This window comes from Drosophila melanogaster, chromosome 2L, assembly GCF_000001215.4.
Source record: "Drosophila melanogaster chromosome 2L".
In the NCBI taxonomy this organism is placed as follows: domain Eukaryota; kingdom Metazoa; phylum Arthropoda; class Insecta; order Diptera; family Drosophilidae; genus Drosophila; species Drosophila melanogaster.
Genome location: NT_033779.5, coordinates 8,877,564 through 8,900,903, shown reverse-complemented (window position 1 = coordinate 8,900,903; position 23,340 = coordinate 8,877,564). Strand labels below are relative to the sequence as shown.

General features: G+C 38.9%; 2 protein-coding genes and 1 long non-coding RNA gene across 15 annotated transcripts in view; 1 reads left to right on the top strand and 2 right to left on the bottom strand.

Moving 5' to 3' along the window:
- The window catches only part of CG34398 (uncharacterized protein), a 34,809-nt gene extending 32,691 nt beyond the window's left edge, over nt 1-2,118 (bottom strand). For 6 of the 10 annotated variants that reach the window (NM_001103658.3, NM_001298836.1, NM_001169443.3 and 3 more), the window contains exon 1: nt 2,054-2,118. The gene's annotated coding sequence lies outside the window, so the exon portion shown is untranslated. Of the gene's footprint in view, nt 1-1,169 lie in introns of all 10 variants that reach the window. The other 4 variants (NM_001201809.2, NM_001103657.3, NM_001201812.2 and 1 more) reach the window with 2 other exon arrangements.
- Nucleotides 2,119-8,723: 6,605 nt separating this feature from the next.
- On the bottom strand, nt 8,724-9,464 carry CG42713 (uncharacterized protein). 2 transcript variants are annotated; one of them, NM_001201807.2, is made up of 2 exons: nt 9,319-9,464; nt 8,724-9,251 (listed from the first exon to the last, which is right to left on the bottom strand). In NM_001201807.2, the coding sequence occupies exons 1-2, from the start codon at nt 9,395-9,397 to the stop codon at nt 9,052-9,054; spliced, it is 279 nt and encodes a 92-aa protein (NP_001188736.1). In that variant the 5' UTR covers nt 9,398-9,464; the 3' UTR covers nt 8,724-9,051. The 2 variants fall into 2 exon arrangements, with proteins under 2 accessions (NP_001188736.1, NP_001285764.1); NM_001298835.1 differs by having other exon boundaries at nt 8,974-9,251.
- A 3,411-nt stretch (nt 9,465-12,875) lies between these two features.
- Nucleotides 12,876-14,770, top strand: lncRNA:CR44415 (long non-coding RNA:CR44415). 3 transcript variants are annotated; one of them, NR_133073.1, is made up of 1 exon: nt 12,876-14,770. It is a non-coding gene; the product is annotated as a long non-coding RNA:CR44415 (long non-coding RNA). The 3 variants fall into 3 exon arrangements; NR_124151.2 differs by having other exon boundaries at nt 12,876-14,337; NR_124152.2 differs by having other exon boundaries at nt 12,876-13,499.
- The last annotated feature ends 8,570 nt before the right edge of the window (nt 14,771-23,340 follow it).

The window sequence follows — 23,340 nt, the reverse complement described above, 5'->3', positions numbered from 1 at the left end:
ATAAAAATACATATAAAATACCATGTAGAGGTAAAGAAATCGAGTATTATCGCAGTTTTTTGACGAAGTAATGCAATATGCCATAAGCTGCGAGTCCCACACCCAGTTTTCCGTTTCAATATCTTTCTGAGGTGACAATTGGGGCCAACACCTTTTGAGCCCAATGGTAATTTGCACTAATGCACGCCACAAGTTCCTAATGCGACAATTGTAGTCCCCGAAATCACTGGATATAGTCATAAATATAACTAAGTTTCGGTCCACATGAAAAGAAACCGTAGTATTGAATAACTTGTATAAATAAATGTGTAAAAAATAAAAAAAAAAACCAGACAACTATCCCGATATGGCTTGAGTGGGATACTCCGATCTGGTCTGGACATTCTGATGACTAATGGGCGATCTGGGAACTCATGCCCAGCACTAGAATCATTGAACCCTAATTGTTCAAAAATATATTAATGATTCATGATATATGGATAGGGTGATTTGGTTTCCCAATGATCGCTGATGAGTTGGGTGGAGGTGGTAGTAAGATAAATTGGCAAGCTTCGGAGTAAACAAAATATCATGGCAAGCCAAATAATTAACTGAGAAAAATAACTTTATAAATCAGACAAAGGAAAGTATAAGAATGTTCTCTTCTATTGTTGGATGCTTTAAAATGGAGCAGGGCGAAATGACTTCGGAAATCATTATTATAATTATGGGAATGGTTTTCGAGCATAAAAGAGAATGTATTTCTTTCATTTGCAATGTTTTTTAGGTTTGAATAAGAAATAAATGGACAGCAATTCGAAGCAATATGCTCTAGTCAATGACCTTAGCTAAAATATGACTATTTATTATAGTACTGTGTAAATGTGTTTATTTGTTTTAATTTATCATCGAGCTAAATCAAGCTATTGATATGTCATGTTTATGGTGAATATCTAAATTTTACACAATTTTCTGACTGTTATATATTGCATCATCAGCTATAGTTATTTTCTCATTAGCTGTTTGATTTTCTAGCAGCAATTTATCATAGGTACTAGCTCCTCTCACCGAAAATTCAAAAATAATATGCATGTGAGTTTTAATGCCTAGCAAGTCTAGCAAAGTATACATGACAATTTATGGCTATGGGTTCAATTGAAATAAATCAAAATGAGACGAATTGCACGTACCTGTCCGTTTGATATCTTTTTTTTCAGCGTGAAGTCCACTGAAGGCGTTTTAGCTTATATTTTATTTGGCTTTATTTCATTATATTCTGGTCCGATGCAAACAGCAACAACAAATGCACTGGCGATTGGCATCAATGTCGCTTGGCCGCTTTTTTCCTTTTTTTCTCCGTGCTCCGTTGATTGTATTCACCAATACTCACATACGCACGGGCACACACCACACACACACAAAGGCACACGGACAAGGGGCTCAATGAATCAATCGACTTAATAAAAAAAAAAAACGCGTGGTATACGCGATTTTTTTTGTTTTTGTATTTTTAATAATTTTTGTCAGCTCTCGATGAATACGAAAAACGCATAGTCAGCCAGCCAGGCATTGGACAAAAATTATTGAAAATGCTTGTTTTCTGGCAAAAAAGTTTCAATGATCAGTGGGCGATTGTCTGAGTGCAACAGCTGTTTGCTTTCAGGGGAATAAATGGTAACCGGAGGCTTCTAATCTCGATGCACCTGACGGAGCATCTGAAAAGACAACTCGAGTAGCCACAACCTTTCCCTTTCTCGGACTTTTCCTTTTCCTTTTCTGTCTCTGATCTTTCACTTTCTTTGCAATTGTTTTCGGGACTCGGGCTGCTCAGTCTTTGAGACGAACTTTGTGATCTCTGGGGGTCTTGAATTTGCCCGTTTTGCATTTCACACTCAACGCTTGGCTTCACTCGAAGTCACAACATTCAAGCACTGTTTAATGTTTACTCGTGTTTTGTTTCTAGATTATTTGTATACTTTTGTTTTCGGCACAGAAAAGTGTGTGTGTGTGTGTTCATAAAGTGTCTGCTGGCACACACAGCTATATACACATTAATATTTGCTTTATAACGAACTCGTTTTGAGGCTTCGAAGCTTCCCAGAAACCGAACCGTCTGTCTTGCACGCCAACGCTGTACTAAAAGAGTTTCGCGCTCGCACCGCGCATTAAATACCCGACAAACCGACAATCTGGCTATAGTTTTTCAACTTGGCCAGGTCCGGAGGAGACTGGGCCTCTCGATGATGTCAGCCTCGTTGGGAGCGGCTCTCTGTTGGAAAGAGATTTGCTAGGCCCGATACAAAGATACAAAAAGAGAACCTGGTCAAAGCCGCTCTTTGGCTTAGTTCCACTTTTTTCGCAGGGGGATAAATGTATTTATTATGGCTTACAATAACCATACCTACACACTCTGCTTAACTCATTGTGGTTAATGGTGATTTATTGTCTCAATCTCGAAAAGGAGCTGAACAATGAAAGTTAATAACAATTGAATGATATCTATAAGTTAAACGTTAGCAAATGATATCATATCTTATCGCAACTGCACCTTGTTTTGTCAAGTCAAAAGGTAACCTTGAAAACACCCAGTGCTTGTAATGTAAATTTTTACTTAAATTTTTATTTTTTATAATTTAAGTTTCTTTGCGAGCTGTGACAACCCTACTCACCGCTCTCTTACCAACTCACTCTTTTCACCCGGCTTTTGCTTGTCAGACAACCGGCGTTTTTAACGTAACGTAAAGGCTGCTTACGTTACGTAACGAGTGTGCCATTGAACCAGACTTTATGGGTCTTGCACCAAAATTGGACTTTATTATAAATATTTTTACGATGCTTGTGACTCGGGCTAATTAAACATTTATTGTTTTCAGCCTCAAGGTGTCATTGGGTCCGATTGGGTGAGCAAATGAAGCCATTAATTGGAACAGCACACTTTCGATATGCGAACATATCTCAATGCTGAACGTGGGATGAGCCCAATGCAGTCTAGACTGATTACTACCCTACCTACAGCACTCATGCAACACGCACCAGCCGGTTAATCATGATCGGCTTGGGAATCGGAGATCGGGGGGTTTGAGACTATATGTATCTATCTACGCGTACATATGCATGTCAAGTTCAGACGCAAGTAAGGTTTCGCCACGCACTGGGGCATGAAGATCGAATGCTCGGCTCGGAGATCGGTTCTCCTTCGTTTGGAAAACCCTTTAAGTGGGTGGCCATGTATACGTTAGCCATAAAATCAAGTTGGATCGGCTACTGCTGGCAGCGGTTTGGGGTTTTAGCCATGGCTTTCGCTACACGCGCCACTTGACCCTTTCGGGGTCGTATAGTTCAAAAACGTGTCTTTGGCTGCCGCATTCGCAATGCAATTGAAATTGGATTTGGACTTGGAGTTGCACTTATTCAGATCCGCGAATTGGTTGCACTCGTTGGTTGGTCCGCTTGCTGGTAGCCTGGCCAACTGGTGTCACGCCGTTCTCTTCCTCCACTTCTTTCTGGAACAAATTTTTGAACAAATCGCATTTGAAAGTTATGGCACGAGTTGTGAGCTGTCGTCGTTGGGTCTACAAATTGCATTTGAAGGTGTTATTTTTGTCTGTGCCTGATACAGTTTTAGTGTTCCATTTTCGGCCCTCAATCATTTCTTTACATAGGGATTATACAATAGTAAATCTTAGCTGCTGAAAATGGGAAGTGTTACATGCCGCGAAATTTGGGCTTAAGCATATTTATTCACCTGGTCACAAAGGGAATAAAATTGCTTGAGTAATTATTTTTAATTTCCTACTAATAAACCATTTATTCGTGAACACAAGTTCAAATGCCAATGACATGCCGACAAAAAAGCCAAACCTTTACACATTAATGTATCTACTAATAGCCAACAAATGGGCGTAACCGATAATATCACTTCATCTTTGGATCCACCACGTGCCACACGCATACATATTTTTCATAAAATAGACAAAAATATACATAATATAACAAAATACAAAAAAATTCGAAAAAAGGTAAGCTAGTAATTTTTGTGTGTTCACCTGGGTGCTTCCTCAAACAAATTGTTGTACGTGTTTTGACAATCTTCCTGATTTTGAGTAGACAGTGCATGCCTGACTAATTGCTAAACACAAAACCGAAAAAGACCAAAACATGGGGCAAAACCTGTGAGAAATTAAATGCTTAAATACACTCTAATCTCCGGCCAATATAGCAGTATTTACTTCTCACTACTATTTGATTAGTAATGCTTTTTAATTTGATAATTACAGCGTGCGACAAAGATCAATTTACAGATAAAAAATTAATTCTTTTGTGTATTTCTAAAACATTTAATACATTTTATACTTCGTAGATTTGTAGTCGTATTAAAAGTAATTTGTAAATATTTATGCTACCTGCCACACAAAAAGTATTATTTAAGTAATGTAATTGGGAAAATGAGTATACAAATATTTTTTGATTATAATAAATTGTTTCTGCAGAAACCCTAATGATTTGTTGTGCAAAATATGAAGTCAAAGTACCCTAAAAAAGGGTATGAAAACACAGAAGATGTTTAATTAGCCGCAAAGCATGAAGACGATGTTTTTGTTGAATATTTGGTTTTTTTCAGTTGGGCTTGGAGACACGCCCTGCTAATGGGCAAAGGTTTACCTGTTGCCGATTGCCAGAGGCTTCCGGTGCTGCCACTCAAACAGGTGAGCCAGCTGATTTGAAAGCTTTTAGGAAGCGCATGGCAATTAATTAAATGCAATTTTTGGTTAAATTATACTTCTCTTATATTTTCCAGGGAATTATGCATCTTGTTCACTTGATAAGTGAACTACATGCATAAGTGATGGCAATTGAAACCATCTATACTTTTAAATTATGTATGAACTATTGGTCATGTTTAACATTTAGCACACCTTAGTCGTACAGGTGTTTCTTGTCTGGTGCGTATTTATGTTTGATTTACGTCTCAATTTGCATTTGCCGAAGCTCTACGTGCCCTTTTTGTCAAAAAACAAAATCATAAAAAAAGGAATCGTGTATTTATGAGACATTTATGGTGGGAATATGTTTTGAATATTTAATTGGAGATCGTCTTTGCCACGCGCTAGACTTGGCCGCATTTTGGGAGTGTCGGCTGATAGAGAAGTTGATACTATGAGTGTGGTTACAATGCAGGATCATTGTTTTAATGGTATAAAAAAGGCATAAAATTTTTTAGCTGATGGCGTGATCCATATTATCCATGCTAACACTCTAAACAGCCAACTCTTTTTTTTCGCACCACAAATTGAGTCATATTGTGCTATGTTTTTGCCCAAGCCTATTTGCCAAAAGTTTCTGTTTCGGTTAGTTCACTTGGTTCGACTCACGATTAGCCCCCGTAAACTTTGACCCCGGCTAATCATTGTTCATCTCCGTACCTGATGTGTGTGGCATGCCCCAAAATCCTCCATTCAAGTTGGGTTGGCTGGCAACTAAGTTGCTTGGCCAAACTAGACTCAGCAGCTCACATGCTCTATAAGTAAATACTTAGTCGCATACATAACACTTTGCTGACCCAATTCAAGAGTCGAGAGTGTGCTTGGGCTCTGAACCTTTTAAAGAGCTATTACATGTTGCAGCCAAAAGATTAAACGGGGTCCCAAAAGCGGGCTGCCATCAGAAACAACAGCGAATGCCAGAGTTAAGCCGGCAAAAAAATATTGCGTTGTCTCGGGCTGACTGACAAGACAGAAGTCGGCTGAAAAAAACGCTTTGGAAATTGAAAAAGAGCCAGCGAAGAGATTTTATGAATTTAAGGCGAAAGGAAAAGGTAAACAAATTTTAAGTATAACATTAGAGCGGCTTACACTAAACATTCCCCTTATACAATTTCATTTCATTTAAGATTGTTATAGTTACAATATAAGTTCAAAACAAAACAATATTCATGACAAAAATCTATTGGCCATTATTAACATTCCAAGCACTTCCTTCCTGTCCTTTTTGTATAGTTCAAGATCATTTGACTTTTCGATGATTGCTTAATTAACTTAAATTGTGGATATTTGATATTTCCTACGGCTTGAGCCAAAGATCAAGCGATAAAAATCTTCAGACTATATGGAAAACGGCTTAGAGATGCTGCCAACAAGAAACGTCAAATAGTTTAGGCCATATAAAGCTAAACTAATTGGCTTCCTGGCGAACCGAAATGGCAAAGACCACATCTGCCACTAAATAAACAATTTAATTATAAATAAATAATTAAATAAATGCCCGACACGGACAGCCAATTTACATGGCATGTAAATGTTTTTGTTCTGCTTAGTTCTTGCCAAATTCTATAAATAAAATTCATATAAATCAGTCAGTCAAACGATTTTGGACAAGTTCAAGTTTTTACGGAGAAGCGCACATATATATGGAAACGTACAGTGCGTTCCATTGCTATAGGAATGTGCCCTTTGAGTTGGCCGCATGAAGAGTTAGAAAATGCTTCAATTGAAACTTATCTTGATTTAGTTTTTAATGCAGGCAGCTGTCAAACAAATTGTTCTTAATATTATTACAATCACTATAGTTTCGTTGGGAACTGTACGTTTGGCATAGGCTGTCAGTGGATCGATCTGCCTTATATGGCAACTGGACCATGTGGCAAAAGTGAATATCAATTCGAATTTTTAGCTTGTTCAAGTATTTCTATATCATTTGTTCTCGCTCGTTGGATCGTCTCAGTCTGAGACCCACGCGTGTTAATTACAAATTGTTTGTTGTGCCTGCTGCTGATGTGGTTTTTGCCATTGTGGGCATTATTTTGTAGTAGACTTTTGTATTTCTAATTTTTTAATTTTATTCTCCTCCTTATAGTTTGAGGCGCGCAACTTGTGTCACATTTAGACGCAGCGTATTTGTCATGTCAGCAATTAATCAATGGAATTTTATAATTTTATGCCAGTTACATGAAAATCACTGGGGGCTGAATGAAAAGTTGTCAATGTGAATATAATTCGAATTATGGTCAAAATGGCTTAACCCAAACTAGACCCTCCGCTAAGCTTTAGGTTTTGTTTTCAAGCCACATTGTATTGAATCTTGAATTTGTGCTTGAAATCAAACTGTTAGTTTATATTGCAGTTTTATTAGTTCCTTCCCGGGTTTTCGTTATTATTCATTTTCATTTGTGGACCAGCTTGTGTCTTTCGCAATGTTTCTTCATCTTTAGTGAGTGCAGCATGCCATAAAGTCTGTGCCAGCCAGTCAGTGAGTTACTCAGTAAGCTAGGCTGTTATTCATTAGGTCTCCGTAAATGGTCTGCAAAAAATACTTTAGTTGCTAGATGGTTAAATGCGAATTTCTTGTTTTTCCGACCAACTGAGAAAGCTGGGTGAGGTGAGCGTTGTTGTGCCATGATCTAATCAATGAACGATAAAGTACATGCTGAAATCGATCTCTATGCTGGGAAGGAATCTGATATTGATTGATATCATTTAAACTAATTATACGTGTAGTAATTTAAAGCAAGAGATTTCACAATTACCTGTAATATTTTATTCTGACCCACATTTTTTTTTCAGTTTTCAGCCAACTTTATGTAGTATTATATAATCCAATTAAGATGTGGAAACAGCGAGTTTAAAGCCATATTAAATGTTACCTACCGAACGGCAGTTGTTCATAATTAAACACTCTGTTAATTGCCGTAAATGAATGAGGTCCAAGTAGGCGTTTCTTCCTCTTTACATAAACACCTTTGATTTTGGGGTTGCCCAATGCGGGTTTTGGGGTCCAAATCCAAGAGCTTTTACAATTGCGCACTTCATGTGTGCCACGGGTCTTGGAGGCTGATTCACCTACATTAGTTAATTATGCGCTCCATTAAGTGCGAGCCAAAAAGGGGGGAGTTGACGGGTCAGGTGTTGGGTAATCCTTCAGTAGACAATTGTCTCTGGAGCGGCTATGTATCTGGCACCTTTATTGCTCGCTCAAGCAGCCCACACCCCAGATAGGTACAGTGAAACCCGATAAGAAGGAATTGGTTTATGGTGCTAGGCAAAATATTAAAAGAGAGCGAGACTATTTAAAGTATCTTAACATATATTTCAAAATAAGGGAAATCTGTTTCAATTGGTTTCAGAAATTGAGTCTCGTCTTTTTTTTTTTAAATTTTCAGCTGGAGAGAGCAGTAACGTGAAGTCATAAAAAAAATGTATTTTAAATCGTATAAATCTTTAAGCTGTAAGGTTTCACTGTACCGAACTGTCTATTGTTGTCGCTCGTTGGCGCTGATGGCATCATTTCAGCAGCTTCACCAAATCTGCAAAGCACATGCAATGTCTGCTCTTTTGTAATTTAACATTTTGGCTGGTGGGAAGCTCACTGCCTTATTGACTGACTGACTGACTGACTGAGTGACTGACTAACTGAATGACTGACTTACTTACTGGCTGCTCCCTCGAACTCCACGCGATACTATCCAGCGTTGGCATAAAGTTCGTCGCTTAAGTCTTTCTCCATTTTAATTATTCATTCAATTGTGTTAATTGTATGCGTGCCACACACTGCACAACGATTCAATTTTCTATATGCCCCAGACATAATGGCAGCATTCGATACACGATACACGAGTGGCGTGGGCGATGTTTCATGACAACAAAAAAAACGAGAGAATTAATTTCTGAAAAGATGCTAATGATTGATTGCGTTTGCAACGGTGGATCTCTTCAAGACATTCGGCTAAATGTCAAAATGCATTGCGTGAGTTTTTCCTTGTAATTGCTTTTATTTCGACTGTTGGTGTGCTGATTAATTTAGGTGCAGCACGATGGGCTGCAAGAGATTACACAAGTGTCTGGTATTTCAATTCATTTGGTTTGCACAGAAATTTTTTGAGGTTTGGAGGCTGAACATGCGCAAATTAAAGAAATTTCCAATAATACCTTGAACACTAAATAAAAAAGCTAAACCTAAACTAGACTTTCTCAATCTATCATTTAAAACAATCAAGAATTTCATTCGATTCGCGCAAGTTATTATATTTTATTTTTTATATTCATCACGTCATTTGGGGAATTGAAATGGATTCACTCCTCATGATCGTCGAACGCATTTCCTTTGACACTCGTTCAATGTGCAATAACGATTGCGGTTGCCCTTACAGCCGAGGTACCTCATCTTGATGCACCTATTTTCACGTTGGTTGTAGTACCACATCTGTGGATTGGGATCCCTATTACAATGCCTTGCGCGTTCAACTCCTTCGTCCTTCCCGTGTAAGCAGTTCTGATGGGCTATTTGAAAAAAGCGTTTTAAGTGTTAATAAACTACACTTCTTAATATTCTTAAAAATCAACTTACATGGACGTCCTGGGCAAGACTGAGCAGAGCTGAGGGCCACATAGAGGACCACACTGGCCAGGATCAGAAGGAATTTCATGTTGATGCTATCTTCTCGAATTATCGCTTTGAACTGTTTCTCAAAAATATTATTGACGTTTATATAGGAAAAATATTCACAAACGTTCAAAAAGTACAAAAACACGTGTCAAATATTCAATACGGGGAAAATAAAGCAAAATAATATCCATTAAACAGGTAAATTTAGTTCATTGAACGATATTCATATGCCGCATGTGTTTTTCCATGTGCCATTCAACAATACGAATGTTTAAATATATTGTCGGTAAGCCCATTGTTTTACTTCTGTATTAATATTAACTCAAGTTAATTGCGTTTTCGCAACTTACTGTTTTGTAATGTTTGATCAATGCTATGCCATAATCAAACAAAAAATCTATTTATCCAGTTGACCAGATATGTGCACCAAATATAGTGCCAAGTGTCAATTCTGAAATAATAAAGTTTTGTTGATTTATGACTCCTTAAATCACATTATTTTCATTTAATTTATATAAATCTTTTTTTGAAAGTGGATATATAAATTCCCCGAAATGCGCCAAATTAGCTTTAATAAGGAAGTTTAATAAAAACAAAATACAAAGAGCCGTGTAACGCCCACTAATCGCGGGCTTTACTTCAAAGCAGGTACCCTAAAAGCGGGACAAAATCTTTAAACCTGACATAAACCTAATGGAAATGCTCGGCTTTTGATGCCAAGTATCCATAAAGATCAGAATTTTATTGTCCATCATTTCTGGGCAATCGAAATCACAAGACTTGGCACCGATTCGTCTGCCAACGCCAACTCTTTGACGCAGAAAGTTATCTATATTCATATGGATATCGATGGCAAGAGATGATCGATTGCCATTAGAGATTCGTAACGGTTTCGCCTTTGCCTCTAACTGTGATTTACCTCCAACTTGGCAGTGGTGTCATCATCACATCAATCATACGCCCCAGCTTCCACGATCAATGCAGCTGTTACCTTCCGATGCACTGGATATGACCGACTTCAAGGTTATAACGATGCTCTTGGTTTTTCATATGGGAGAAAGTTTGAGCAGGCACTTATATTCATGACTAATACCTTCTCCTATATTCAGTGCAACATATAAGTTTGTACAACTTTGAATATTTCTGTTGCTAACCGATTTGAGAGATTCCCAAAGCTGCCCATATTCTGTTGATTTATTTTATTGGCATCTATTTGTCAACTTTCCATAAAATATCGAATTTTCTTGTTTTTTCCAAATTTGGCAACAGCAGAAATTATATTAATTTTGTGTTTCTTGCAAATTGTATTAATAGTGTTTATACCTAAGTGAAGGTAATTCCCCGCTTATAAAACTGAGGTAATTCTAATAAATGTATTGTTCCATTGTTCTTATTTTTTAGAATCATAATCTGTTACTTTAACTAAAATTGTCAGATTTTCAAGTCACTAAAACTATTTTGATCACTTTCTAATACTTAATAATTTAATTAATTAACCATTGTTTGGCATTCTTTGTTCGTCTGCAAATCTTAGATATTCTTAGCGCCGCTCGCATAAAAATCAATACCAAATATTTTTATTGATTTTCAATATTTGTTTATATGGGATTTCTTTGTTTAGTTCCTCACGACTATATAAACACCTTCGACCGCTGAGTTGGGGGTGTGGGAAGCAGGGGGCCATTTATTTGAATGATTTGACAGTTCTTTAAGCCGATTGAATCAACTCGTAAAGTCGTAAACATTTGAATTGCTCAAAGAAATACTATTAAATAATAATTGTTCGAGTACATGCTGTGCAAGCTAAGCTGGAACTTGAAAATCTTATCGTTAATGTCTTAATAATGCTGTTCAACTCAGGAAATACGGATCCAAGAACCGCAGAAGGGAGCGACATTAAAAGTTGTCTACGAGGGTTCTCGATCGGTGGAATCACGAACAGATGATGATGGTGCCACCAAAGGGCCTTCAAACTGACACTTAAACGTTGGTTTCTTCTAGATGGGCGTCTACATTTATCATTTAGCTATAAAAACATAATTCGTAGGGGGCAGCTGCTGTCAGATCTGGACTTCCTTATGGCTATCGGTGATCCATTGTGCGTTGAGATCGTAAATCGAAGCGAATCAAAGCACATTACAATGGCATTTCTGTGACTGCGCATAATGAATGAGGAGATTATAGTTTTATTTGCTCATCAGCGCTAAAGGCTAGAACGTGATTGAATGTCCCTTGACGAAGTGCCGGACAAAGTGTTTGTGATTTTTAAAGTAATGAAGAAAAGTACACATTTTAGGTATAATACGAGATCCAGATATAACTGCATCAACCATGAGGTATTATATAGTCACACAGGCTTACGACAGTTAGAATACTTCTTAAGCCAGTTTAAATTTGGGGTTAGAAATGCATTCTTCCTGAGCAACGATCTGCCGCACAGTAAGGGTATAATAAAATCGGCGTTCTTTTTTAATTTAAATATTTAGCAAAGACCCGAACCATTCAAGCTTTCAAGCCAAGTGGCGAACCTTCGTAGAAATTAGTGGATGTTCAAACCAATTTTGTATATCTACTGTAGCATTTCAAATAAAAATACTTCTATGCCAATCGCCTTTATTTAGTCAGTATATTTGCACATGTCATTATCCTTTATAAGGATTTTGAGGGGAATCAGGCCTTGTCATCCTGATTTCTAAGGATATGTAGTCTTACACATTTGTAGAAACCGGGATGGCAACTCTCTTAATGTGTAGAAATTGTGATGGCAGCTCTAGAAATGTGTAATAATCAAAATGGCAACTCTCTTTACTTGAAGATACCGAAGGTTGCCGCCAATGTTCGTTGTTTTCAAATTGTCATGAGGGAAATTAATGAAATAATATATGCAATATTAAAGGTGCTACGTTTTTATAATTATCATTATTTTCAATATATTTATAATTTTATTAGATTTTAAATTGTACTGATACAGTTCAGCTTTTTGATGCACTATATTGCTTAGTTCGAGACAATATCTGTATCTGTAGGCAGTGCCGAACCGGTTCTATATCGCATTACCAGTCGGACATCCCCGATGAGGGACTCGGACTTGGAGTTTCGAGTCCGCCTCAGGTGTCAATGTACGTGTTGGGCAATTCTAATTAATTAATAAATTAAGAATGACAAATGATTTTCAAATGCCTTAATTAATCATTTTTAACGCACCAGCGACAGCTTTGAACGTGCGATGGACAGGTGACGCCAACCAAAATGGTCAAGGAAGGTGCCAGCGAAAATGTTTGTCCGGGCTAAACTTACGATTTCTTTTGGTGGGGATCCGGCGATAAAAGATTCATTTAGTGGTTAATTGGAAAAGTGGACAGAATACTAAATGAGTTACAATGAAATAGTTCCCTTTATAAGAAATATTTTATTCATATTACATTTTATTTATGATATTAAAATAATGTTACATGCAGTTACGGTTAATGTTTAGTTAACCTATAATACCCAAAATAAAATTACATGCGTCCGTTTATAATATTACTATAATAATCCCAAATTAACGTACTGATACATATATGAATCATTAAATGTCTCATGTAATTCCAGCAAATTTACACTGCATTCGGTTTCAGTTTTTGGCTTGATCTGAATCTGTATCCGTATCGCTTGGCTACAATCAGTTTGGTAACCGTTTAATTGGCCGACAATGGAGCTGTTTGGTCCCCGGAAAAATGTCAAGCGTGGAATGCCGGGTAAATGCGGCGGCTAATCAGAGACCGTGGCCACAAAGACAGCCGTTTGGAGTGGAGGCCAGGGCCCCATGAACATGGACCCATGATCGATTGCAGTCACCTCAACGCGAGGTGACAGTCACCGTCCGTGTCGCAGTTGACACACAGGCCACAATCGACAGTCGACTGGGCGAGGCACTTGCGATATTCCACATCCACATCGATTTCCATTTCAAATGGTAGCAATTACAAAAGGCGACCCCCGAACTATTTGACACTGTTTGCCGCTGAATGTTGATTAATTAGATCGAAGTGGACTGGCTTGGATTGGATACGATTGGATTGGATTGGATTGGCCAAGATGGCGGGGGACTCTTCTCCCTACGAGATTAGCGCATCTGGAGAGGATGGGCCCCCAAGATAAAGGTATATATATGTATATACATGTAAACCCAAATATCTGGCGTCGGCACAGCGTATTTGATCCACGATGACTAGCTTGTATTACTAAAATATGCTGAGTCTTGGTCTTCGGATTCGAACTCGTATCGCATTCGATCGCCAAACACTTTTTAGAGTAATTTCAATTTCATAATTCGTTGCGCTAATCTCGTCTTTCTCATGATCGCAGAGAACTCGCAGCTGAGTCAGTGCATCTCTTCATCCCCATCTCCACACAGATCCCAGATCCATTTCCAGCTACTTCGGATTGTGCCGCATCATGCCAATGGATCCGCTCCTCTGATTGATACATAAACACGCGCAAAACTCCTTCTCCGATCGGATCTATATCTATTTGGGTTCCATTGGCGGCATTTCTAATAGAAATGTCGAGTATCCAAAGAAATCAGAAGACTTTCGTTTTTTTCCCCGGCATACTTTTGTTGTGGGCTGCTTCTTCCGTCGGCCGTCTTTTTAACTGTCTAAGCCCTTCCGCCGCCTTTATCAATAAGCCAGCCGAGATAAGCCAACTGGCTTGGGGCGCAGGAGTCGAGCGACCCTGCTTCCTTGGCATGTCAGCTATTTTGCATAACTGACAGCAGAACCCATACCTACAAGAACGGCACATACTCAGACCTCCAGCAAACAATCAAATGCTGTCTAGTGCCAAGAGTGGGCGTTCCAGGGGGAGTTTACCGACCAAAAATGCTCTGCACAGTGGTAACGGATTAAAGGTACAGATTAAAGTTGAGCAAATCGATGCAGTAATAAATATATTATATATAACATAAACTTAATAATATATACTTAAGCTGAACACAGAAATGAAAAATGTTGCCTCTCTTTTAAAGGCTGCATGAAATTCCTGAATTGCATACCTTTAAATCAAATCCAAAGTAATGCATAAATGCTTTATAAATGTATGAATTTTGTATAAGAACGGTTTATTTATGAAGTGTAAAGAATATTTCATATTTCCACTGTACGACTTTCAAGTCCGCCCAGTCAAAACGAGCAGGGGCGTTTTTGTGGGGAGTCGAGTGGGCTGTGTGTGGGTGGTGGGCGTGGGCTGGGTCAGGGGGCGTCGCTCCACTTGTGGTTGTTGCTGCCATTATTGTTGTTCTGGCTGCGTATTTGGCGCTTCCTTCTTCTGCATACATGAATAAGTAATTGAATTTTGCGGCGAGTTGTCAATTTTGTTTTTCCCGCCAGCTTTTGAACTGCCTTTCGCCCCACAGTCACGATTTCCACACAGCAGAACTGAGTTTTTCCTTGACTTTGTTGCACATTTCGCAGTGCATCCACTTAATTTGAAGACTTTTCCTTTCCGCTAAGAGACTTGTTGCGCCAAGCGCAGCACAAATTGAATAAAATTAAGTTAATTTGCAGCTTGTTGAAAAAGCAGGGAGGCATTGTAAAATGTTTTCTTGATTAATAAATAAAATAAATAAATAAGCACTGACGGAATAAGTAAATGTTTTTATTGAAAAAAACATACAAGGAAAGAGTTTTGAAAAAAACTAGTTCTTTGAGTCTACAAAATCCTAATACTGTGTTTCCCTCTAAAAACCGTGAAGGATGTTTGATTTCTAGCCGGATTTCGCTCGTCACTTGACTTAATTGCAATTGGCAATGGGTGTTGGAATGAAGCTCCCAGCGCAGAACTCTAATGCAGTCGGCATAATAATTATCTGCAGCATCTGGGGAGGAACGGCCAGATGTCTGTGACATGAAATTGAAATTAAATATGAGTACTTCATATATTTATGTGAGGTGATTTTTTTTCTCCTATGGCGCAGACCCATAACGACGTGCCCGGTATGTTTAATTATTTACGATGATATTCAAAAATGGTATGAGTGAGAAAAGATGAGTAGGAATACCGATTTTTATATGCGCTGCGATGACCGTTTAATAAAATCCGAAATTAGCGGCGCACAAATGTGAGAGATCCCGATCTGGGTTCTCCATCTGAGTCAGACATTTCGACGTCTATGCTGAGCTATCTCCAGCACTTATCTACGGGAATTTGAGCTATGGATGCTGGATATCTCAAACACGAAGACTCCATTTAATTGCGAGGCCCGAGATGGAACACTTCGGGTGATTGCATAGATGCATGCAATTAGAGCGCATCATCACTCACCATTTTTTAACACTTTCGGACCCCTTCGCGCAGTTACCTACCCATCTAACTACTGGCCTAATGTCCGTTCATCAATCAGATTGGCGGCCTGGTAGAACTATATATCTCTGCTTCGGCTAAAATCATTGCTATATAGGTGGACTCGGGGCTGGAGTCATTATTTTCACATTTACCCCGCTCATTTATCAGTATTTTCTGTCCCTTTGCATTTTGCGCCCACAACTTCCCGACAAAAAAAAAGAGGGAAAAGTAGAGAAAAATTTCGAGTTTCGGATTGTTACACTTGGTATTTGGAAAAATTTACCGCATTTCTTGCTGGCTTTGTAATTTCGACATTAATATAAATGTCTCACTTTTTTTGTTGGTTTCTCGTTGGGGCAGTTTTCATTTCTCTGTGATCATCCGATGCTGTTTTAATGAAGCCAGTCAGAACAGTCAGTTGGAGAAACTGTAATGTATATAATATATTTTTTAAGCATAAGTTATGATCATTACTCTGCTGGCACAAATCGCCGGGAAATCCGTTCGAATCTGCCCACAACTGTTCGAAATAACTAAATCCTGCCAAATTGAATCCGACACTGAAATCAAGTGATATATCGATGAGCGGTTTTGAGGTCATTTAGTGGCATTAGCCTGGGAGTATCAGCAGTCGGCTTGATCCGCTCAAATTACCGCAGTGAGCTGAGCCCTGTTTTTTACCACTTGGCACCCCTCGTTTCGATGGGCCGTAAAAAATGACAAGTGTAAGGTGAAAAGGGGTGCATAAATTTAGCCAAAATGTATCGCAATTGTTTCTGGCCCATTCGTTGGGTGGGGATTTGGCCTAGCAACCCTCGCAACTGTTTTCTAAGAGGGTGGAAATCGGAGAACTGGCTAAATGTGGGTGCTTCACTGTCTCGTAGCATGTGTTTATGGGTTTGACTTTTCATTTGATTTAATTTGCCATGCCCGTGCCACCGAGGGGAGGAAACTGTGGCCCCAGATTAACTGTTAGCTTTTGGCACGTTCGCCAGAAACAATAAAATCAAATAAAAATCCTCAACGCCCACTTAGTTATGGTTGTTGTCACTTCATTAGAAATGAACTGTGAATATTTAATATATGGTTGCGCGGAAACGCCAATTGGGAAAAGAGAATAGAAATGTATCAGTACTTGAAAGACATGGAATTATTATGATGATGCCGAAAATTATGTGAACGTGTTTGAATGATATAATGCGGTAAGAAATGTAAAAAAATATGAATTTAAATAGATTTATTTGTTTTAAGTCTTCAGTTGTATTTACTTCAAAAAGTTCGAAAATCCTTTTCTGCTGATCTAGTATCTTTTGTATTGTCTAACTTTTGTCACCCACGCACATGACATATTGTGTTCGTAGGTCTTGAGCCGACTTAAGCCCACAATTTGCAATCTGTTGCGGTTAAGGGTGCATTGGATAAATTATAGAGGTCCCACATCAAACCCTTTTTTTCCAGCAGCTCTTTGCATTTACATTTTTTGCTCGCCAATTCATTTGCACATAATTTGCGGTTGCCAATACCAGCAGCTGTGTGGCAGCACTTGTTGGTTGAAAAGGATCAGAGGATCGACACCGGCTGCTGACTGAAAATATGATTTAAATGCCTAGATTTAGCTGCATTTACAAGCAGCCAGTGCCACCGGGTACTTTGCACTGTGGTTTTTCTGGGCCAAGACAGATGCCAGAAAGTTTCTCCAGGCCTGACTTTTGCAATGGGTCGTGCGGTTTCTCGAATCGGTCATAGTCCAAAATGAATTTCGTGCCAATCACGGTAATATCTGTGTCACTGGAGCGTTGCTAAGCCGGTGGCCTCCGCAAACAATAGTCACTGTCCGATGGCCAAAGCCCAGAAGTGGCTCTCGAAAAAAAGATATCGGCGGCCAATTAGAGATCGGGCCCAGAACTCCAATGACTTTGACTCACTTTCCCCGTATTCCTTACATTCCACTTCGCTCTGAGCCGTATTTAGCGAATAATAACAAATTCTGCGAAGTTTCCAATTTCCAGCACTTTTTATTTGGCGAAATAATAGTCACGCTGGCTTTTTCGCTCTAAGCGGCTTAGGCTGCCTTCGCAGTGGCGAACGGACGACTTTAATTAACAGCTCATCAAGATGAAGTTGTTGAGCATTAATTACATTTCAGCTGCCTCGTTTGCTTGTCGGCGCTTTTCCTCCCACAGCACATCAAGTGTCGGCAAGTAGTTATCCACGCCAAAAACGAATAACTTAGGCAACAAACTTGTTTTCTTGCTTATGCTCGGGTGTACTAAAGTTAAACCTTATTTGAGTAACATTTACTTAAATCAGATTTTTATGTTTGATCCCTAAGATTAAAAACAAGTTCAAAAGTTTAAAATAAGCTTTTGGTGTTAAGGATCTCAGCTTTTAAAGCCGCCCTCGCACTCCCTGATCGTTTTACTTACTTGATGGCTGATGCAGCCATCGCAAGATTCCGACAACGATGTGTAAATCGATTCATCGTTTGATGCCGGCGATCGTGGATGCTGATGATGATGTTGATGATGATTTGGTGATTTTCTTTATTATTATTACTGTTTTTAACCAACTTCTTATTACAGCGGGTTTTTGGTTATTTTGTTTTTTTCTTTTTGGTGTGTTGTTTTTTCCCCTCGCGCTTCCTTCGCGGCGCACTCGAGAGGTGTTGAAGACTTGGCGGTGCCAGATAAAAGGCGCTACAAAATTGCTTTCTACCCGCCGCGCCTCCATCAACTGGGCGTTGGAGAGGGATGGGGGCAATATAGTGAAAACGAGATGGAGCTAGATAGTCTACACATCAATTCATTTGGACTGCTATGGTCTGCTATGAAGTATCTGAAGTGTGAGAGGAAAAAACTACCGTTTGGCAATCAAATAGCCATGGAGTACCAGTACCGCCAGCTGATGATGATGCTATGCTGAGTTAGGATGATGAAAAAAGTGGGCTGTAAGGCGTTAATTGCTCATTATTGGGCACACTTCATGTCACACACAAAATGCAGACGCAGAAATTTATACGCTGATTGAGTTGTCCAAGCCGACGATGATGATCATCATAATGACGACAATGACGCACTTCTCCAGTTACCTTTTTTTTTTTATTTTTAACATTTTTTCCACCTTCGCTGCCGCCCTCCATTTTAACACATCGTCTGCTTCTTGTTCAAGTGCTAAATTACATAGTTTTTCAAGTGGAAAAACTCAAGAAATTAAGTTTAGGCTGCTGTAGCTGTTGATGTTGCTGCTACCTTTGTTAATTGTATGTTTTTGGATCTGCTGCTGCCGTTGAAGTTGCACTTGAAATTAAAGTCACGCCTAAATAGATACCACTCTATATTTAAGAAAAATATGAATGATATCTCTTCTAAGCGAAAAATAACAAATCAATTTGAAAAATATTAGCAACGTATTCATCTTATTAAATTTAATCGTATTTAAGCCTGGTATTTTCATTCGTTCTCTAAAATGTATTTAAATGTATTTCAGACAGTTTGAAATACAAAGAGCTGAACTAGAAATCTTCAGGTGTTGCTCTTAGCTCTGAAATGAAAACTAAACTAGTAATTTTTCGAAGTGTACTGCGGTTGCATTCGGCTGGACGACAGCTCACGTCCGGGGCTAGTCCGATGGATGGATAGATGGATGGATGGTCCACTGACCATGCGCAGCTGCGTTTGCGGCGGCGAAAAATCTAAGTTCCCCGGACTTGAGTTTGACTTTAATTGCTCTTGACAGTCATCACTGTCAGCGGCGGCAACTGCGCACTCCCTCCCATCATCAAAGCCACCTTAATCATCGCCATAATCATCATCATCATTGTGGTAACGTGGCAACAGTTGTTGCCGTTTGCCAATCTCGCTGCCCCAATCAACGTGCGCTTGTCAAACCAGACTGGGTCCGTATTTTCTGGTTGGGTTAGACCAACCGACTGCGGCTGGTGGACGTTGAAGCAAAGGTAGTGTTACTGGTACTGGCTCTTGGGTTTTGGCCTGGTCTTCTTGCCTAATATGGCCGCCATTTTGCAGAGTCATTTGCGTTAATGGCGGCCCCGTCTTTGCCGACTTGGCTATGACTTTTTGGCTCTCCGGCCTGAACAGGCGCTATCCCAAACATACTATATAATTAAATGAAAATTTAGAAATTAACATTTAATGAATACGTTAGCGAGTGAACGATATAACTGTAGCAGAACTTAAATATACACTTGGAATCCAATATGAACGACCATCTAACAAGTAAGCTAGCCAAATAAAAAGTTTTTAAAAGCATGAAGATAAATATATCTGGTTTGGCGAATTAAATCAAAGTTCTTTAAACATATATCGCAAAAAAAGATATACATATATACATTTGAATATGTATATTTAGACATCATTCTCTAACAAATAACTGTTCGCCTAAATATAAAGCGCTACTAGTCAATAAGTCAATTGTGATGGATGCTGATAAATTGCCAAAGATTAGGCCCCTGGATGAGCCGATGGCCTAAAGACAAAAAGAAATGAGACTCGAGGCAATTTAAAACGGTTCTCCAACTAATAATATATTTATTTAAATCCCTGCTAAATATTTTCTTGAATGCTGAAAGCTTTTTAATTTTTAGTTAATGTAGCTAATTTGTCAAACATGTTTTGTTTGTGTTTGCAAAAAGTTGTTGTTTACAAAATTTGTATTGTGTTTCGTGTTTTTTATTTCCCATACATAGCTACCAATTCGTTCGTTAATTGTGACTCATTCTAAGGCGTAAATTATTAATTTTCCAATTCCAGAAATTTATTCACATATTTCGATGATTTATGTTTATTAATGTAAGGTTCGCGAACCGTTACCATTTTTTGTTTTTAGCTAAAATCATTATCATGAAATATTATTACTTTTATTGTGTGGCATTTTTGTTTTTGCTCGGCAATTATGAACTTTATTGTTAGCGGTTGCTTGTAATTAATGTTGACACATTTGTTGTGGTCGCTGTATTACAACTAAAGGTATAAGTCTTGCAGTTCGAAAAAAAATGTAAACTAATTTTGGAAAATAAAAGAATCGTGCTGGGCAACAAGAATCAAGCCAAGCTAAAAACATTTTAGATATTAAAAGTCAGAATTATCCTTTCAGTCTTAGACGTTTTTACGGCTAGAGAACCTCTTTGAAAACTCCCAATTTAATCAGATGAATCATATTTCGAATGCATATCCATCCATTAACATTTGTCGCTGTCAATATTTTTCCGACCGACCCATTCCATTTCCATTGCGACAAAACAATATTGAAATGCGCATACCAAATTATTCAAATGCGTTAAGTTATGAAGTTATCACGATGGCACTTCTGCTCCAGCATTCCCCTAGTATGATCCAATCCGATCCGTTCCTAACCACTGGGTGACAATGGGTTTCCCTCACGTAGAGCACCCCGTGGTCAGATTTTTTCGATGTTTTAGTGGGCATGAGCGATCGGCCATGGACTCGGGTGTATGGCCCATTGTGAAGGGGGCATTTGTTTTTGTGCGCTACAATTTCGTTGAGCGGAGACTCCCCTAGCAGGCATTTATTTATGGGGTATTAGCCGGGCCATAGCGATCCGCTTCTTGGCCCAACTCACTCCCCGGCTATTTTGACAGTAACAAGTTGGCCAGCAAATATATGAGCCGGGACAGCCACTAACTGTCGTCGTTTGCCGTTCGCCGCGCCGTATGGCTTCGCTTCGCTTTGGTACATATTTCATCGATTCATTTTAAAGATGAAGTTATGAACGCCAAAGCACCACAAAAAGTTCGAAAAAAAGCGTATTCCAATTTGAATATTTGATTGGGACGCTCGCGAGTTGCGAGCTCCAAGTCAACTCTCCGGTTCAATCGTCAATTTATGCGGCGTGAACGGTTATCATTTGTTGTTGCTGGCTGCTTTAAGGTAGCCGTGGAAGTTGGGCAAGAGGAGGAGGGCTACGTGACATGCGCAGGTGTTCCAGCCGTCGAACCATTGATCCAAAATCGGAAGGCTCCCAAATACGTGGGTCTTGGTCAAGGGTGTCTTTGCCAAAAAAAAAGCTTTGAGTGAATTAGTATATCAAATTAAAAAATTTAAATATTTAAATATTTCATAAGCATTAAATACTCTTTCGCTCACCTCCAGATACAAAAATGTCATTGAATGTTAAGTAAAGGGATGCATTTCTGTTTTAAAGAGAAATCTTAGCAAATACCTTAAAGAACATATGAAATCGATCGACATATCTGGATATATCTCATTCTTTTGAGATACATTTTCTACAGAAGATGATTGCAACTGATGCATGCATCTGACAAACCGTTGGCAACTGATCTGTTAGGTCAAGTGCGGTGCAGTCGTATATAAGGTTTATAGACGCCTTTATTGAGCTTATCAGATCGGTGCAGCACTCTGCCGACAACAACTTAATTTTCTCGCCTCGACTCGAAAATGTAGCCGAGTTTATGGGTGTGAATAAATCAACGGAGCTGTCAGAGCTCGTCTATGGGTCAAAGGCAAGAGATCATGGCATCTGCACATCATGGCTAACGGTAATGGGCCAGAGTGTGATTGAGATCGGACTGAAATCGGAGTCTGAGTTGCGTTTGAGATGAATGCTCGCTTCATTTAAATTTACAAGAGGCAACCACCTCAGACATCAACTACTTAACGCAGCCATTACACGATCGATGATGAGGCCCAGCCAGCCGATGGGATGTGGAATGGGGAATGGGGACTTTGGTAACTTCATTACCACACTCCAGACCCCCAGATTCCAGACCCCCACCCTGGCAGCTACTCAATAGTCGGGTCGGTTGTGCGGTTCGGTTCGGTTCGGTTTCGTTTCATTTTTCCAACATTCGTGCACTAATGACACTTTAATAAATCATTCGAAAGGTGAGACATCGAGTGCAAGTTAAAGTCGATGATGGTCCGAAAGGGTGTTCACAAGAGAAAATGAAAAACCCAATGCAGCACCAGTACCAAAACCAAATGAGAAATGCGGTTACTCTGCCCGTTCAGCAGAACACTGAAATAACTCAGGGGAATGATAATTCATGGATAGTGGCAGGCTTCAGGACCGAAAAACAGAGTTATGTAAATTTACGAGACCGTGGTTATGAGGAATTGAAACGTCTTGTCGATACATTTGTAATGTGATACGCAAAATGGTAAACTGTAGAGAAATACTCTTGACAAATATAACAAATAGCTTTCGAACATTTCTATATACATAAGAGAGAAGTATTTAAAAACCAATCCAAACCAGTCGATTAGTTAACATAATGTTAGCATAACAAATATTTATCCTGACACAAGCACGCCCTTTGAATAAAACTCAGTTCATTCATTCGACTTACTTTTTGACCTTCTAATGTAAACTATTTTTGAGTATGCATACCCAAAGGGTTTTTAAATCTAAATTATGATAGCTTCTGCATAAAAACAATGGTCTGGCGTAGAGCTCCAAAAAGCCCAAAACAAGACAAAACAACCTGCCTCGACTTAAAGAAGATGATACCAAATTCGAATTATTTACGAAATTAACATTTTTTCGTTGACATCTTATTAATACTTCACACCTTTTTCTTCGGCTCCAAAATCGATTGTTATTTTATTAAAATTAGTCAACGCGCCGCACACAGGAACAACAAATCTCCATAGGCGAAATGGT

Coding starts and splice junctions, on each gene's coding strand:
- CG42713 (NM_001201807.2), bottom strand. CDS start 9,397: ATGAAATTCCTTCTGATCCTGGCCAGTGTGGTCCTCTATGTGGCCCTC. Junction 9,252..9,318: donor GTCTTGCCCAGGACGTCCAT/GTAAGTTGATTT, acceptor TTTTTCAAATAG/CCCATCAGAACTGCTTACAC.